General features: G+C 40.4%; 1 protein-coding gene across 1 annotated transcript in view; it reads left to right on the top strand.

Annotated features, from left to right (window-relative positions):
* Window positions 1–17,978, top strand: part of scara5 (scavenger receptor class A, member 5 (putative)) — a 100,176-nt gene extending 82,198 nt beyond the window's left edge. The window contains exons 11-12 of the mRNA XM_069657685.1: window positions 195–383; window positions 13,478–17,978. Coding sequence (XP_069513786.1) covers window positions 195–383; window positions 13,478–13,611 — 323 coding nt within the window. The 3' untranslated portion in view covers window positions 13,612–17,978. The remainder of the gene's footprint in view (window positions 1–194; window positions 384–13,477) is intronic.
* The last annotated feature ends 1,327 nt before the right edge of the window (window positions 17,979–19,305 follow it).

Here is a 19,305-nt window from a genome sequence, read left to right as displayed (position 1 = left end):
ATAAAGAAATGTAGTATTTCTGCAGAAACACGTCGTCTAACGATGCTGTCTGAGACAAACGTTTTATCACATCGAGGCTCCGTGAATAAAAACAGATTTAACAGTGGAAACAAACGTGTATAAATGCATTTGCCAATAATTTTGTGTACTCGGAGATCATTATGTTTATGGACGAGTGTGTTTGTGTGTCGCAGTCGAGGAGACTCTGGTGCGTCTGGTGAACGGGTCAGGTCCTCATGAAGGTCGTGTGGAGGTCTTCCATGAACGCCGCTGGGGGACGGTGTGTGACGACGTCTGGGATAAGAAGGACGGAGACGTGGTGTGCAGGATGCTGGGATACCAAGGAGCCGTTGTGGTGCATAAGACCGGACGCTTCGGACAAGGTAAGAGACGGTCAACACACGCAAATACACAGTTTGTTTGTTTGTGCCTGCAAAGACTCACCTGAAATAGTTGATTTATTGTAGGGAACATCAAGTCCCTGTCCAGAGTTCTGTTTTTCTGTTTTTTTTTATCCATTTTGATGCATTTTAGTCCGGATGCTCTCTCCGCTCAATATCAAAATTTCTTTCAGCAATACGATGCACAACAACACCAAAAAAAGAGTGGGAGAGTGCATGAGGAAGGCACAATCCTGCTGCCAGACTGAAAAATGTCCAAATAAACAACACCAAAAGCGTGCCGTCCTCTTGCGTAGGTGATAATCTCAAAGATCTCAGTTGCGTTCTCTTTGGCAGCACTTGTAGTGATAAACAATAATTGTGGGAGCACACTTCCCAGATATCAGACAGTGTTGCATGTGTGTCGTCCACGGTTGGCTCCAGTTGTAACTCTTGATTTTCCTTTTCAGACTGTTTGCTTCATCTGAGCGTCGAGTTTGTTTCTTTTTCTTTGGATTTTCACTTATTGTTGAAGTTGTATCTGTAGTCATCCATCTTTTCTTTGTTTGTTCAGCCATAGTAGATTACTGATTACTCGCAACACTTGCAGAGAGCGGAACAGCAGCCGCTTAGCTCCGCCTACCCTCTCTGGCAGACCAACCACTGCTGGTTGATGGTAAACGCGTCACTAACTGGGCGCCGCCTGTGATTTTTTCCGCGAAAGTCACCACAGACAGCCAGTCTGTAATACTGCAAATGCAAAGGCTTTCATCAGTGGGCCATAGGCTCAATCACCATTGTGTTACCTCATTCACAGATAGATAGAGACTTAACAGACATTTATTTACATGAATATCTTCAAGAACTTTAATAATGTAAAACTTTATTTATACATCACCTTAATGCACAGAATGAAGTTCAACGTTCTTGGTCAAAGTAAGGAAACCAAACAGAAAGTTTAAACAATCAGATCATGTCTGGATCTGTTTGGTCTCTGATGCTCAAATATGTGCAAGTTTTCCACATGTAACAGAACTGTCCTTACTTAATGCATAAAGTCAAGTTTAATTTAAATACCCAGGTAGTTGCAACGATCAAAGAGTGTCCATGTGACATACATTTACCAAACTGTTCGTTTCAGTAACTTTGTCATAGTTTGAAACGTTTATTACAGCAGCAAAACACAGCTTGTGTTTGGCATCTAGGCTCCGACCTCATCACTCCTCGCAGATTTATTTTACATGCAGACATTTGAACCCCTCTAGCCGGAGCCTGCAGGTGGATGCTGGGGTGGTGGTGGTACTGAAAGTATGGGCGCAGTACTGGTGCAGGGCAGTGGTGGCGATGACAGAGCAGAGGGAGAGACTGGACATCTTGCAGCTTGAATAAAGCACCAGATTAGGAGGAAGTGTTCGCCGGGTGATCAAGGAGAATGGTGCATGTCGAGTGTGAAATCAGTGCAGCTCGAGTGGCCTGCCTGAACAAGCTCGCAGGCCTGACACACACTTCATGACCTCTCAAACTAAACACGCCAACCACCGCGCCATACGTCCATAATTTAGTACATATTGTCAAAGTTTGTTGTGCCAAAGTCTATTGGTGTGTAAACCAGAGCATCATGAGGATGAGCAGATAATATTATGATCATAAATTTCAATGTACTCGCTCTTTAAGGAGGTTCTTTATTGGTTAGCTCTTAATGGTCTTTTGGTGAAACAGAACTATTCAATCATGTCACGAATCATCAAACAGTATTCGACCCACAGCTAAAACCTTTGAGGAAGTATTTCTGTTTTTCACTAACGTTGCTGTTTTTTAAAAAGTGCCCTAAAAGGCTGCAGGGATTAATACCAAGGTTTTATAGGGAACGTCATGTGAGCCAGATGCCGTCAAAGAGAGTCTCAGAGGGCAAATCCATCTCTCCCTCTCTCCTCTCTGCTCGTTTTATTTCATTCACACAGTCGCAGCCTGACATCATTCACAGTCTGTGTCCAGGCAGAGCTGTTAGAAAGAAGTCTGGAAAATTTGGTGAAAAACATTCCTTTGTTCCAGGGGACGACCTCGAGACAACAGCAGTGACTAACATCACGGCTGGATTCAATTTGAAACAATGGGATTCAGATATATGTATATTCTAGATGAGTCGCCACCTGTATGATTGTTTGAATTTACTTTTTTATTTTCAGGACATCTTTTAAGGCATTAGATCCAGATATGCAGCAGCGCTACAAGTTAAAGTGATAATCTAGAAGATTTTCATGTAAATAAATGTCTGTTAAGTCTCTGTCTATCACCGAATGAGGTAACACAATGGTGATTTAGCCGATGGTCCACTGATGAAAGCTTTTGCATTTGCAGTATTACAGACTGGGTGTCTGTGGCGACAAGCGACACCCAGTTAGTGACGCGTTTTACATCAGCCAGCAGTGGTTGGTCTGCCAGAGAGGGTTAGCGGCTGCTTTCCCGGTCTCTGCAAGTGTTGCGAGTAAACAGTAATCTACTATGGCTGAACAAACAAAGAAAAGATGGATGACTACAGATACAACTTCAAATATAAGTGAAAATCCAAAGAAAAAGAAACAAACTCGACGCTCAGATGAAGGCAAACAGTCTGAAAAGGAAAGCGACCGTCAGCGAGGAAAATCAAGAGTTACAACCGGAGCCAACCGTGGACGACACACATGCAACACTGTCTGGATATCTGGGAAGTGTGCTCCCGCAATTACCGGTTATCGTGATAGGTGCCGCCAAAGAGAACGAAACTGAGATCTTTGAGATTATCACTTCAAATAACTAGTAGTTGTGTTATTGTGTATTAGCTGTCAAGGATAGCTAATTAGCCTTTCTGCTCAAAGCAACTTTTTTCATCCATATACATTGGGAGCAATATAGTGTTAAAGCAGGGGTCTCCAACAGGAAACTCGCAGGCTGGTTTATAGTAGCTCGCCAAAAGTTCACAGACTCTGTACAAAAAAATCTTTCTTTCAAAGTTCTTTTTATTGGATTTTTAGAGGCAATACAGTTATGACATATTTATATAGTACAGTTAAGACTTTAAATCCCCCCTCACACTCCCGCCACACTTCATCCCCATCATTATCCCCACTGGCCAAATAAGAATATAAATAAATAATTAAACAAATAAATAAAGTTAACAAAAATAAATATATATAGATATACAAAATTATATAATATAAAATTGTGCATGTGTATATATTGCAATTACATATACTTGCCCATAAACAAACTCAAATACACACACATAAATAAACACATACTCATACTGAATAGAATTAATATAGTTAAAAACAAACAAACAAAAAACGCACTGTTACAAGAAAATGTACAAAACAAATCTGACAAAAATAACTGCACCTTGAAAGCCTCTACCCACTTCAGTTCAATCAAATACACACATGTCCCACCCCCTCCATACAAAATAATAGTACAGGCCGATCAGCTGTCAATAACAAACGGTGATGCTCCTGGTAAGTTTGTCGACGTCTGAACCTAACCAATCACAGCAATTTTGCAGCAACTTCCATCGACAGGTTGGGTCAGTTATGCTGTACGCTACTTGAGCTAAAGTTCGGTGCTGTTAGCCTGTTCAGCCTCGCCAAGAAAAAGCAGAAAACATACTTTTTCCACGGGGAGTGGGAAAGTTTTTATTCACAAATGTGAGTGTGTGTGCCTCATCTGTGGTGCCAACGTTTCAGTCGACAAAAGAATCAACATGTGGCGCCACCAGCAATTACTTTGCTGTAAACTCTAAGTAGATCTCAGATGAGAAAAGGTTGGAGACGCCTGTGTTAAAGACACTGATAAGTGACGAAGCTGCTGAAACTGAACCACTAACTTTGCTTTTAGCTGCACGTCATGTCAGTCTGTGTGAGGCAGGAAATCTGTATCACAACCAGTGATAAAAACCTGAATGAAATAATAAAAAACATCATCTCAAATAATTATAATGCAAAACAGTTCCTTCACCAGGCCACAAGAACACCAGAGAAGCAGGAAAAAGTTTATTATCTCCAATCAGGGCGGGAACGATGGGAACGCTTGAACTTACTTTAAATGTGTTTCTGCTCAAGTTCATCTGCAGTGTCCTAATTTATGTGCACTTATGCATGATTTATGATAATATCAGAAACAGACAAAAATCCTTCAATATAGCTTTCGTTCCAACCAACCCATTTTACTGATGGTTGTTGATTAAAGGGCCTGCTGGAACTGATCAATATCAGATACATAGTAAAAGCCCGTTCAGCCTGATAATAGTTCAAATATTAAAAACATAGAAATGATTCAGGAATCATGTAATTGTGATATTTTATTACTCGCTTGAGTTGATGTTTCTTCTGTTTGCCGAATGTCTCAATGGTCCAAAACATTTGTTCTTCCAGCTCAGCCAAAGAGGAATTCCAGTAAATCAAATAGTAGCGTTCTCTGCATAGGTGAGCACTGATTTCTATCTCCCCTGACTGGAAACAGAAGACCGAAGTTTGTCTGACCTCGGGATCAGTGAGGAGACACAGACACGGACCCTCGAGGAGAGTCAGTTACAGAGGCTAGAAAAAGTCTTGTTTAACACAATCCAGGAGCGCCTGATCGTCTGCAGAGAACGGTTGTTTTATGTCGAAGATTATACTTTGTTTTGTACTTTGCAAACATCCTTGAAATCACCTGAAGGACCCCTGGGATCCCAGGTGATCCCTTTAAAAAGGATCCCTTTAAATCCCTCAGTGTTTTTGGCGATCCAAGACTTACATGCGAGAAATGTCGTGAATTTGTTTCCTAGTGGATCGACCCCCGGCCTGCAAACGGTGCCGTGAAAGCGAGTTAAGATCCAGAGTAAACAGTGTAGAGATCCACGTCCACTAAAGCAAACCCTGATAAGGCACAACAGCAGAGCAGCTGGGGCTCATGTATCCCCCCCCCCCGGTGCATACCTCATTTCCATCCTGTGCACGGCTGCACGCAGACACGTGCGCCTGCTGTTTCACGCTGCTTTGAAGATGTCAAACCTGCAGCCTGGTTCTCTTTGTTTTGTTACATCGTGAAGCAAAGCAGGAATGTAGACAGCATAGAGAGTGTCTGATGTGTTGGCTTGTTGATTTTGTGGTTTCATTCAGATATTGGCTTTGAATCAGATGTTTATGGAAAAAGAAAGTTTTTATTCCCAAATAAAGTTTTTATTTACTCTATTTCTGTCTTATCCGATCTGCAGCTAATGATAGAACTCCATATGCCGTGCAGATTGTTCCTTTGAAGCACATTTCTGATTTGGGATATTGAGCTATGTAAATAAAATCGACCTACATTTTATTAGTCAGGGTTTCAGAGGAGAGTAAACGTGTCCAAAGATGATTTAAAGTCTTCAAACATCAGACTCTTTTCTAGCTCTGCGTGCTCTAATTGACGTCTAATGTGGCAAAAACCACAAATGCAGGCCAAGTTGAAACTGGCACGACTGGGAACCTACCAGGGAACATATTTCATACAGTAAATCTTTCAAACACAAAAACAATCGTATAATAAACTCTCAGTGCAGGGGAGCTAAAGAGCTGCAGAGTATTTGCAGACAATTTGGGTGTTTTCAGTGCATTGAAGTTGTATCTCGAAGATTTCGTTCTCTTCGGCGGCACCTATGGCGATAGACGGTAATTGCGGGAGCACACTTCCCAGATATCCAGACAGTGCTGCATGTGTGACGTCCACGGTTGGCTCCGGTTGTAACTCTTGATTTTCCTCGCTGATGGTTGCTTTCCTTTTTAGACTGTTTGCTTCATCTGAGCGTCGAGTTTGTTTCTTTTTCTTTGGATATTCACTTCTTGTTGAAGTTGTATCTGTAGTCATCCATCTTTTCTTTGTTTGTTCAGCCAGAGTAGATTACTGTTTACTCGCAACACTTGCAGTCACTAACTGGGCGCCACTAGTGATTTTTTTCCTTAAAAGTCGCATCAGACAGCCAGTCTGTAATTCTGCAAATGCAAAGGCTTTCATCAGTGGGCCATAGGCTCAATCACCATTGTGTTACCTCATTCGGCGACAGATAGAGACTTAACAGACATTTATTTAAATGAATATCTTCAAGATTATTATTTTAACTACTTTAAAGGGAAAGCGGACCTACTGAGGAGACAGTAACCATTTGATATCATTACCATAGCTTGTAATATGCCGTCTTTTGTGTTCGACAATCTGTAAGTAAAGTAAGTAAGCTAAGTTAAAATAAGTCAATGCTGACTTTAAGATTTGCACATTGAACATAAGCAACGATCTCCTGGATAAAAGTCCTGTGTTTGATCCTGCAGCACCAGAAGAGTCAGGATTGCTACCACGGCAACGCTGCTGGAAGTTGCTTCTCTATCTCTTCACCTGACTTCCTCCTTTTCTCCAGTCATAAAAACTACAACCACTGATGATCTCGGCCTACCAATCACTGAAATATGGGTCCTAGTAGGCTGCTTGCACACAACCTCCAAGGCCTTATTTCTGTGAGGACAGTTTGTCTCGTCTTACACTGCATGAACTCGTAGATTCTCAGAATTGATTAACTTAATGTTATGCTTTCTCAGGCAGACAAAGGATCTCTGAAACTTAAGTAGATAGACTGCTCTCTGCCAAAAACTTTAAGGTTAACGGCTTCAGTTCAGTAAATCTGCAATTCCTTAACATAAGTCGATATCTCAGCCCAAACAACAGTCACCATGAGAAGCGTGTGCAGATTAGTCTGCTGATTGAGACAGCAAGTACTCAGACTGCTTCCTCTGAGGACTGTTTATCAGATAATTTACCATCCGGGAATCAGATACACAGCTCCAGCTGGTAACCAGAGAGTTTGGCTATAATATTTATAGCAATAAACTTCAGTTCCTGTTTGCAGAACAGCATTCACTGGAGTGTTGCAGAAAGTCCCGGCTTTGCATCATTGGACACTCGGAGGAGATGCTGTTCAGCTGTGAGGGAATAACAATGAAATCAGGTAGCATTTGGTTGTACTCGTGCTCATAATGCAGTTTAAGGACACATAAGCAAGAACCAAGATAGTGTCCAACTAATGTCATATTCTCTACGCTGAGTATGAACTCCTAGCTTCTGGCAGACGATGTTCCGACTTCAAATTTAGCCACTTTGTGCAATAAGTTATCGTGTTCTTATCTCTAATCCTTGTTGTGTATTATGTAGAACATGTGCAATATGGTTAATGTGCAAAATGTGTAATTGTTGGGTGTGATTAGCATGAGCTACTCTGTTTACACAAAGGTGGATACAGCTAAATGTGTGCAACATTTGAGTCCAAGGCAAATATCCCCTCTCGTATTGTATCATATCGTATCCTGTCGTATCGTATCGTTTCTCATCGTATCATACCCTTTTATATCGTGTCCTGTCTTTTCCTATCGTATCGTACCATATAGCTTCACATTGTATCAATTGTGTCGTATCTAAACATTTCCTGTCGTATCCTGTTGTATCGAGTCCTGTCTTTTCATATCGTTTCGAATCTTACCCTATCGTAACACATCGTAATGTATCGTAACGTACTGCAACGTATCGTAATGTATCGTAACGTATCGTAACGTATCGTAACGTATTGTAAAGTATTGTAATGTAACGTATAAGGTATCATAATGTATCATAACATATGGTAATGTATTGTAATGTAACGTATCATAACGTATTGTAACGTATCGTAACGTATTGTAATGTAACATATAACGTATTGTACTGTAACGTATATCGTATCGTAACGTATCATAACGTATCATTACATATCGTAACGTATTGTGCTGTAACGTATATCGTATCGTAACGTATCATAACGTATCATTACATATCGTAACTTATTGTAATGTAACATATATCGTATCGTAACGTATCGTAACGTATCATAACATATTGTAACGTATTGTAACATAAGGTATTGTAACGTATTGTAACGTATCGTAACTTATTGTAACGTATCATAACGCAACATATCGTATCGTAATGTAACATATTGCAAGGTATCGCAACATATCTTATCCTATTATAACGCATCGTAACGTATTGTCACATATCGTTTTGTATGAAATCGTATCGTATCATATAGTTTCGTATCAAATGATATCTTATCATATCTTACGTTCCATGTTGTGTCGTGTGGTACCATGTTCTGTCAAGGCTTAATGTATAGTACCTTTCTAACTGAAAGGCTTTATGCACTGTAGGTGAGGACAGAGGCTGACTCATCGGTGTTGCCCCTAAAATCAACATCTGGAGTCGTGTAATCTCTGCTGCTCTAAATCATAGCTGCTAATCACTCGGGTGGACTGAGCTGTCAGTAAAGAATTCAAACAAACTGTTGTCATCAAAACATCAGATTTAGAATCAAAACCATCTTAAGTTTATGTATTATAACAAACATGATGAGGAAGATAAAAAGTACAATGTGTAATCAAAAGCATGAGTTCTGCTTCAGGCTGAACCGAACTCTTCCTCTTACAACTGGCACAAAGTTCAAGGCTCTGTCAAGATCAAGAATTATCGCTCCATTAGGACCATCTGAGAATTGATTGCTGTTGCGACTTGTTGAACCTATTTTTAAATTGTTATGAGTAGAGCCTTTTGTTTTTAATTCATGTCTAACTAATCAGGGAAAACAGAACACAGACCCAGAAGGTTACAAAGGGTAAAATGCTTCCTCTGGATCTGTTTCCCATGTGATGAAATCAGAATCACCAGAATAGGACGGATGTCACAGTGAAGTTAACCTTTGACCTTTGTGGGAAAAATGCCATAATTTCTTCTTTTTCCGGTTAATACATGTGTATGAAACGTTCATCATCAAAATTCTTGAGTTTTAGGCTGACAACATTTATTGAGCGATTACAGTGACCTTTGACCCTTGAGCAACCAGTGTTTATTAGTTCATCCTTGATTTCATTTGGAAGTTTTTTTTATCAAATTTGTTGGTTTTAACTAATGACTGTATATAAAGATGGAGGACATGTCTCCATCTACTCTTATTGTACAAATGAAGCCAAAGTATCTCCGAGACGGGCGACGGCATCTTGAGCTCAGTTGCTCAGAAATTGTATTTTAGTGCTGATATACCCTTTAACAAAGTCTATTTAATAATAAGCTATTTTTCTCTTTAAAAAACATGTTTTTCACAAATTAATCTAATGGATGCATTGTTAGGTCTTAGATGGCTTTTATGTTATTTCCATCCAAAGCGCTTCGTTGGCATGAATACCTCAAGAACAACATCACCAAATCATGAAACACAATTTGTCCAAATGTTTGTACAGCTCTCGTTAACAGCAACATGATACCCAAACACAACATTAACATTATGCTCTCTACCATAAATTCTGATATGCTGTAAAACCTCCCGGTTGTTTTTAGCCCTTCATTAAATTAAAGAGGCGGAAAATTGCTGGACCTTCATTATTAAAGTTTCAATAAAAAACACATGGCTAGCGTTGTAAAATGGTCACAGTTTGATTACGTTTAGGCTTCAAAACCACTTGGTTATGTTCGTGGTTTTGGTTAAATGAAAGAACTTTATGGAGGCTTTAAAAGTAGGAAGTGAGGTTAAGTTATATATGTGACAAAAACTTACATGAGTTCAAATAAATCAACTGTGGCTTTTGGTCTTACACGCACACAAACCCCAGAGGTTTGTGAAGTCCTGTGTTTGTTTGAACGATTCATCCAAACCAAACACGTCCTCGTGCAGACTTTCTCGCTCCTTTTACAAAGCACCTGACTTCTGACCTGTACTTGGGTCCTAGTGTTTGTTGTTCCATCTAACCAACAGATTATAAGGGCCATTTCAAAGCAATATTCATTTCAATAAATGTCTGTTAAGTCACTATCTATGGCCAAATGAGGTAACACAATGGTGATTGAGCCTATGGCCCACTGATGAAAGCCTTTGTATTTGCAGTATTACAGACTTGCTGTCTGTGGCAACTCGTGAAAAAAAATCACAAGCTAAGCTAAGCGGCTGCTTTTCCTCTCTCTGAACAGTAATCTACTATGGCTGAACAAACAAAGAAAAGATGGATGACTACAGATACAACTTCAACAATAAGTGAAAATCCAAAGAAAAAGAAACAAATTTGACGCTTGAACGATGAACGCAAGCAGTCTAAAAAGGAAAGCGACCGTCAGCGAAGTGTGCTCCCGTAAATATTGTTTATGGTAGGTGCCGCGAAAGAGAATGGGCTGCCATCTCGCTAGAGAATAGATATCTGTGTTGCCAGATATAAGTAGTGTGTTTTGCTGTAACAGAGACAGGTCGATAACAAATCTGTTTATTTTTTCCCTGATTTGTTTGTCAGGAAGATGCCATTTTAGTCCAAATCTGTACTCATATTAATTTCTCCCATCTCACTGTATAAACTCAGGGCCTGCTTCTAATGTCTTTAAGGGGCGGGACAGTGGGGAAAACTTGCGTGATTGACATACAGGAAGTTCTTTGTCTTCGTCTGAGCAGTCTGACATGATTTAAAGTGTAACTCAGGTTACATTATTATTTTTAACGTTCATATTTAAATTCATACCATGATCTTTGTCCTAACCTGGCCAAGTAGTTTTGTGCTTAAATCTAACCAGCGACTGTTTCAGGGCGTAAACCTGATGTTCCACATGTTCATCCTGCACGCCTGAGGCTGCTACTTTCCAATCGTCATTTATGTCAGACATTGATCAACTAATTATGTTGTTTTGTAAGATAAGATAGTCCCTTATTGATCCCCAGAGGGGAAATTTGGGAACAGAAAAGAACAGGCTGCTTATAGCTGCAGATGTCTCCTCCACAGAAATCATATTCTCATATTACTACAACTCAGCCGAGATTTGTTGGGAAAAGATTTGAACATCGCAAAACATGAAGACGCATAAAGTCAGATTTATTCAGTGGCTCAGGGTCTGTTTATGTTATGTTTGTGTATATGACTTCTCTAGTTTATAGCCTGTGTATGTGTGTCTTATACTTCAGCCGCTGATTAAACTCAGACGCAGCTTCAGCCAACTGGTTTACCGTCTCTGGCTGCAGTTGCATCATTTTGACTGAACATGAGGGAACATGATGCAGGAATGAGCCTCGGAGGAAACGTTGGCCCGCTCGTGTTGAAGTCCAGATGTGATTTTCTTTTTCAGCCTTCGACATAAATTGGCTGCAGCGTTAATTATCATGCATACTGGCGGAGAAGCGTTTTTTTTCCCACTAATTTAATTCCACATTTCTTACCCGTGTTCTGCGCTGTAAATGGGGCTTCTCTTTGAGTGTCTTGGGAAAAGGAATTTCCTTAATTTCCACCTGGGATCATTTTTCAAATCCTGTTTTTGTCCCACTCCCGTTTGTTGTTTCAGGTTGATTTTCTTAATTAAGTCTCTGAACATGAAAACGTTGATACACACTCAACTGAGTGCCTTCAGTACCTTGCCACAGAAGCGAGAGCTGCCTGTTACTTTACCGGCTGTGTGTTTGCCCTGGATCTCGCCTCTCAGGCTGCGTGCAGTCTGCCCTGCCTTATTTCTCTGTAGAATCAGCTATCAGTTTATTGCCTTGTTATACAAGGACTTTTTCAAGGTATATTGGTCTGTTACGGCCATAAAGGCTTTTATGGTTACCGCAAAAGTCCAGTAACCTCCATTTAACATTGAAAATTGCAACAATAGATTTGTAAAGTGTATCTGTTTTTATATGAAAACAGCTGCACAGTTTTAAAAAAAGAAGAGAAGGGCATTAGCGAAATATTGGATTAAACTTGGTGTTAAACACTGGTGATCGTTGTTGGGGCTCTACAGCCTTAAAGAAATACCTGCAGACATCACTGAGGGCTAAAAAGTATTTATTCTCGATTTTATTTACAACTAATGTTTTGAAATGTACAGAAGCGTATAGCACTCACTTGAGAAATAAAGTCTGCCCTGTTTTTCTGGATTAACGATATAAGTCCCGAGATTAGCTGTCATTACACAAAAGATCAATTTTATTAAAGCAAGCATGTCCCAACTGTTGAGTTTAATGCTGTTTTATTTTGGTTTGGGGTTGAGACACTGGGAGATACTCGTGTCTGTAAGTATTATAGATGGTGTTGGTGTAAGTCAGGCTGATCAGCAGCAGCAACCTGAGTGTGTGCCCGTGAGAACCTCTTGCAGGGTTTCTACGTTGTCTATCTTGTCTTGGGTTTTTTTTTCTCAAGTCAATTCAATACGCTTCCGTAGAAATTAGGCATCAGTAAATGAAGAGATAATAAAGCACTCAGTTCTTTAAGGCAATCAGAATCAGAATCAGAATCAGTGTTTATTTTTTGACATACAAGGAATTTGTTTTGGTGATTTTGGTGTAGAACAATTAACACAGAACTAGAATTTTGAAAAAACTATAAGTAAAAGATTTAGATATAATAAGATAAAAATAGGAATAAATATAAAAATATAAAAAGCAATACATATTATATAAATAGTACAAAATATGTACAACAGGTGTGATTAAAAACTGTACAGGTGTGCAGGATATTGAACAGTGCTAAGAGCTTACAGTAGCTTACAGTATTAAAGGCAAGTTTATTTATATAGCACATTTCAGCAACAAGACACAGAACAACAAAAGCAAAGAAACGCATCATAAAACAAGACGATGATTTGATGATTTGATGAAGACATTAAAAAGTGAAGTGAAGATAAAGTAAAAACAGCTAAAACACTCACAAAAAAAGAGCAGACCTGCATGTTTCTGGGAGTTTGTTCCAGATATACGGAGAGATGGTTCGTACTGTGTCAGTAGATCACAAATGTATTTTGGCCTTGACCATTCAGCGCTTTGTAAACCAGCTGTAGTATTTTGAAGTCTATTCTCTGACAGACAGTAAAGACCTCAGAACTGGAGCGATGTGATCTACTGTCTTGGTCTTCGTGAGGATTCGAGCAGCAGCGTTCTGAATCAGCTGCAGTTGTCTGATTGAAAAAAGTATCTGGTATCTTTGGAAGAAACGATATCAAAGTTAGACATTTGTCTCACCTCTTTATATCTACACAGTTTGGAAATTGCACCTTCATTTAACAAAAAATGAAATATGTTTTCCCCTTCTGTGCAGGTACTGGCCTGATCTGGATGGACGACGTGGCGTGCACAGGAGCTGAAGACACCATCCACCAGTGTAAGTTTCCTGGCTGGGGAAAAACCAACTGCGGCCACGTGGAGGACGCTGGCGTGACCTGCGCTGTATAAACCTCAATGATCCTGACTCTGACGCTGCGGCCGAGCGACTCCTATAACAGTGCCTTAAATAAACTTTGAAGAAGCTACAAGGTGCACAAGAGAAATCCCTTTAGCAGTCTGTTTGCTTTTTGCCTCCTCGCTGGACAAACACTCAAGTCGTGCATGAAGGAAATCTGCAGCTTTCTTGATTCATGATTGAAGGACTGAATCATGGGAGCAGAGAAAATGCACACATTTTCAAACGTATGAGCTGATGATCGCACAGCGGACTGCTTCATCAGACCGAAAAATGAAGGTCAAAGGTCAGCTTCAGAGGCTCGTCTACGGTCAGGTTTGCTGTTTTGACCTCCAGCCTAAAGAGGAAGCTAATCCAACGACTTCATCATCCCAGAGTTTTCCTCCATCAGCGGTCGTCTTAAGGCTGCCGAGGAGCTGAAACGGCACATAAAGAAAACAAGACTTACAGGCAGCTGCTTTTACAATATTATGTAGGAATGGCTTTTAAGTGATGCTAATACAGTAATACACAGTGTTGCCTTTTTCATATATATCATATAGCATAACACAGTGAGCAATCATTGATGATTTGCAGGTCAAAATTAGTTAGTGTGGAGTAAATGCTGGGTTTCTTTTTGGTTCATTTGACAACTTTAGCTGTCTCTCGTTTTACATTTAAAGGAGGCCTTAAAGGAGTTCTGTTCACATTCAGTGTTACTCCACAGAAAACTCTTTAAAGTATCTTCCTTAAGGTCGAACACTCATGTTGGGTGCATTCCAATAACACAGATGAGAATATTTTAAATCATGCATCGTTTCCTGCACGTGCAAATTTTGCTACCTAGCAGTCTTCTTCTTTGAATTTGATGGCAAATTGTTTTGTTTCTTTGCACATTATCGCCACCGATTCAGGGGCTTCATCCTTCAAAGGACGTATTTGAAGGGCACGTCGAACGCTATCCCAATTCAAAGGCTCCTTCAGATGCAGCCAACAAACAAAGCCAAAAAGGATCCATCGAGTGCATCCTAAACGTATCCCAAGATTCATTGCGCGCCCATTCAAACAAGATGGCGGAGTCTTAAACGGCTGAGGAATACACTTTAAATGTAAACGTTTTTGGTTTCAACTCAATCATAATAACTAGCGATACAATGTTAAAAAATAACAATATGAAAGGGGCCTTGAAACAAAACTTTAAAATAAGCTACGCGACATTTGTTATGATAGCTCGTTAGCCCGCTAGCTAGCTGTTGCTAGGCCACAGGAGCGACGCTTGGTGACACAAGGGTAGCCTATGGGTGGCAAACAGGAAATCCTCCGTAGACCAGACAGTCTCATTTCAGTTTAGTCTTAGCGGTCGACACAGACAACGAATGACTCATCCTTGGCAGACCGAGTCCCTCGGACGTGGCCACTGATTTAAGCTTTATATGCTTGCATGTGACTTATCAAATGTCAACAATCAGGTTCTCTTCTACACTCCTCAAGTGTAAGAAACATTTCTCCATATCACTACTAGTGGTAATAAAGTTACAAGCTACCTTTAAATTTAAATTTTAAAACAATTAACCATATAATCCATATTATACACAGATAACTGTTACCTATAGATTTAAAGACTGATCTTTAGTCCTACGAAGCTCATAGTTTTGTTGTTTTAATTTTGTCTTAGCTCGCAAATTACGCTTCGATCAACCTCATATCAGGCCACAGCAGGAAGCTGGATAAAGTTGTGATAAACCCGCTGTGTTAGCTGCCCAACACCAGAAAGACAGACATAAAAAGTGGGTTAAAATGTGAATTATGCTGAAAATCTCGCAGCCAAAAAAAAGACAGATGTTTTTGTAATTGGTTGGTGGAGACCAAAACAGAGCTAAAAGGAGACACGACTCCAGATACATGTGTATGTTCTTTGTCTGCTGAATGTGTAAATTGGCAAAGTTCGCTTGCACATTACTCACAGCAGTTTTATGAGATGCTGAAGTATTATGTATATATGCTGGGCTGTTTGTTATTCAGCTTGATTTGAAGTGGCCAAACAAATCAGTTATCACAGCTTTTTAGCGCCGTTTTAACTCAACATCTAACCTGCAAATAGTGTTCACTTTGTGCCTTATATTTTTATAAATAAATATGCAAACAATCACACAACTAACTAAGATTTTGTAAAGGGTTATAATAATCCACTGCAGCTGACAGATGAAGCCGTTATAAAGGAGAACAGATGAGTATAAACAGATGGCTGCATGGCCGCCGTGTTTTCTGCCAAACGTTTGGTTGTTTCAGCGTTAACATGAACGTGTATGCACACACACACACACACAGAAACTCGAACCAACCATAACAGACAAGCTATTCCTCTCGGCGGGGTTTAATCTTTATTGTTGCCCTAAAATCCAAAAAAGCTGGTACCTCCCAAGTGCTCTTCTGCTCCTGAGCCAACAGACAGAAATCAGACGTGGAACAGCAGGTTGGAAGGAGACGTACGCAGGAACCTGTCTCTCTACCCGCTCATGTTTTATGTTTGAAGAGGGAAAACATTTTTAGTGCACCTTAAAATCTGCCAAACTCACAAACCTCACATTTCTCCCCCTGAGGAGCTGTAGTTGAATTCCCACTGTTTTAACACGCTGTAGTGAAATCTGTGTAAGCCGTCCTACTTTAAACACATCACGAGAAGTCTTCTCATGAAATTAATCTGCACACATGATGTCCGTTTAAAGGGAGGAACATAAATGTCGGATATGAATTTGACTTTCTAAGGCATTGCAGCCACAAATGACTTGCTCTACCCCGTGTTTCAGTGCTTCTGTGGTTTTAATAGTTTGTGTTTAAAACCACAAAATTACCACAGAAGGAGACAAATTAAAGAAGCAGAGGAGAAAAAAGGAGTTTAGAAAAAGGGAAAATGAGCTGAGAAACCAGACTCAGTAGAGTGATGTGTCTCTAAATGTGCTTAAGCCTTTGTGTCTGAACATTTGAGCCAATACTGAAGTGTCTTAAACCTGCATTGTTTCTAAAGGCCAGCAGGGGGCGAGTCAGATTATAGAGATCTGTTAAAAAATCACACTTCTTCTTTGTTGATTTATCACCTCAGTAATCATTTCCCAAATAAGTAAATTATCAAAATTTATTTTTTTCACAGAAAAGGAAGTGATGAGTCAAAATTCTGAAAAAAAAAATCTGACAGTGACAGAATCGCATCATCAAAGCAGAAAAACATTTTCTGACACTTAGGGCCTGTGTCCACTAGGTGTTTTCGCTCTGGCAGCACCCACAACCTCAATTTGAGAGCGCTTCTGACCCTTAAATTCCACAGGATCTGTCTCCGGCGCGTTCCGTGTCCGCCGCGACCTCCGGAGTCGATCGCGCCCATTCAAGTCAATGCTCGTGATTCCACAGGGCTCACGCCGCCTGACGGACGAGAACCGCAGCACAGACGGAACACGCCGGACATGTCTCCTGTGGGATCGAGGGGTTACTGTTGCTACGAAAGTTGTCTGGCGGCACTTCTGCTGCCTTGGTAGTGACCAATAAGTCTGTTTTAAATCGCTCTGTATGCTCAATATTTGCAATTTTACAAAGAAAATGTAAAAACAAGGGAAAGGAATCTCGTCCTGGCGTTAGCAGCAGCTCTACACCTGGAAATTGTACTCTCGAAAAAACAAGAGAATTAGCTTCTCCTCCATTGTTGTTGACAAAGTTGGTAGTAGAAGTCTCGCCCCTCCTCGATTTTGATTGGCCGATGAGGGAGAAGTGACATTGACGAGCGCGGCGGCGTTCCAAAAGTTGAACTATTTTCAACGCAGAGCGCAGCGACAAAAAACAGCTGACACCGCGGGTGTTTTTGTGCTGAGGATGCAGAGCGCTGAAAACGCTGCACTGCATTGGTTTTGTATAGAAAATAGGTGCTGGACACAGGCACAGTTCTTCTAAAGTAGAATATATTTAAAAGACGGATCTCTCACTGAAACTTTTGGCCTCCAGAGGACAAAGTAAATATGTAAAACACCCAGCTGCAGTTATCATTGAGGCATAAACAGAAAAAAAGGTTAAAAGAGAACAAAGATAAAAGCAACTTACTGAGTTCCGTAGAACAAATCAAAGGAAGAGAAACAACAAGCATATACAATAAGCAGTTTAGCTGCTTTATATACAGCCGGGTTACACTGTCAGGTGTAATAGTTTATGTTTAAAAGAAGTAAATGAAGGAAGTTAGAAGTTTACTCGGTGTACACTTTCCAGCTAATGTGTGAACCGCGGTAATTGCAGGTAAATCTTGGTTTTCCTCGCAGACGGTGACTTTGCTTTCTTTGTCTGAAAGTTGAATGTGGTTCTTTTTCTTTGGATGCAATGAGCACAATTCAATCAGCAGAAATATGCACCCACCGCTAAATCACTTTGAACTGGCTTTCCTTCAGACTATCAGATATCAAAAGAATAAAAATGTTGTGATGTGATTTCCTCTGACCTCAGATCCGCGTTTCTTCCTCACGGGGTCAAATAACTCGAATACTTTGAAAAATGTAAAGCAGCCTTTGAAGGTGAGAACACGCTGCAGAGCAATTTAAACCAAGTGCACTTAACCACTTAAATGTGTCATTTCTTTCCAGCATTGATTTTAAAGTGTTTGTTTAAATGAATACCTGGTTGTACAAAGGCCTCATTATGCTACTTTAGCATCTGCGTATACATGCGTCTGTTTTTATAACATTGTGCTGGTCATAACACGTGTAAGGGCTGAAATAATAAATCAAACATGATCACGTAAAGAAACAACTCGATGCAATGCTTCACGTTTACTAAAAAAATACACGTTTTCCTTCATGTGCTGTTGATTTGTACCACTACATGCTGTATATGCACTGCTGAAATAATAAAGTGTAGATTTGTTTAAAGAGGTTGTTATTCCTGATAACACTGAGGTGAGTGTGAAACTTTAAAGACGTCAACAGGTGAAGAGAGAGGGAGGAAGTGGACCTGGACGTGTGTGTGTGTGTGTGTGTGTGGATGTGTACACCGTATACGCACCCTGACTGACAGCTCTGAACATAATTACAAGTATGAATGTTTCCACATGTGAGGCGGAGGTAGAAATGATTGGCTGAAGAATCACCTGATCTCGCTCGCACGTGGCCGACAGTCCGAACAAAGGCTGCGACCCGGGTCAGCGTGGCTTCACTTATCCTCCAGAAAGGCTCTTTTTATTTGATACAGTGAAATGTCAACGTATGCAAGTGGAACTACTTTTACACACATGTGCACGGTTGGGTGGATGGATGGTTTCTGGGATGAGGAGCGCTTACATCCTCATCTAAATCTAGAGACATATGTGACAATGTTGTTTGCAGTTGGTTCAGTACAAGCAGCTCTGTGGCTTTTAGTCATATCACACGATCTCCTCCGCAAATAAAGTCCACGGCTGTCTCCAGGGTCAAGAATGAGCCTCAAATATCCTTTCATTATGGACAAGAAGACCTCAAAGGGTTCAGTATTCAGCACCACGACATCTGGGCTCACAACCAAAGCTCCAGCACGGCTACTAAGAGGACCCTGGTCAGACTGTTCTCTAAAGTCCTTGAAGCTGAGCTCCAGTCATGTTTTAAGACGTATAAAATGCTCTGCTTGAAATGATCAATTGTGCCTGATATGGTTTTTCTGCAAAATACGTTTAACTACCTCGTAAAAATCCTCCCGAAAGATCT

This window comes from Semicossyphus pulcher, unplaced genomic scaffold, assembly GCF_022749685.1.
Source record: "Semicossyphus pulcher isolate SPU_LCO1_2020_fin unplaced genomic scaffold, fSemPul1.0.p SCAF_11, whole genome shotgun sequence".
In the NCBI taxonomy this organism is placed as follows: Eukaryota; Metazoa; Chordata; class Actinopteri; order Labriformes; family Labridae; genus Semicossyphus; species Semicossyphus pulcher.
This window is presented reverse-complemented; position numbering and strand designations above follow the sequence as displayed.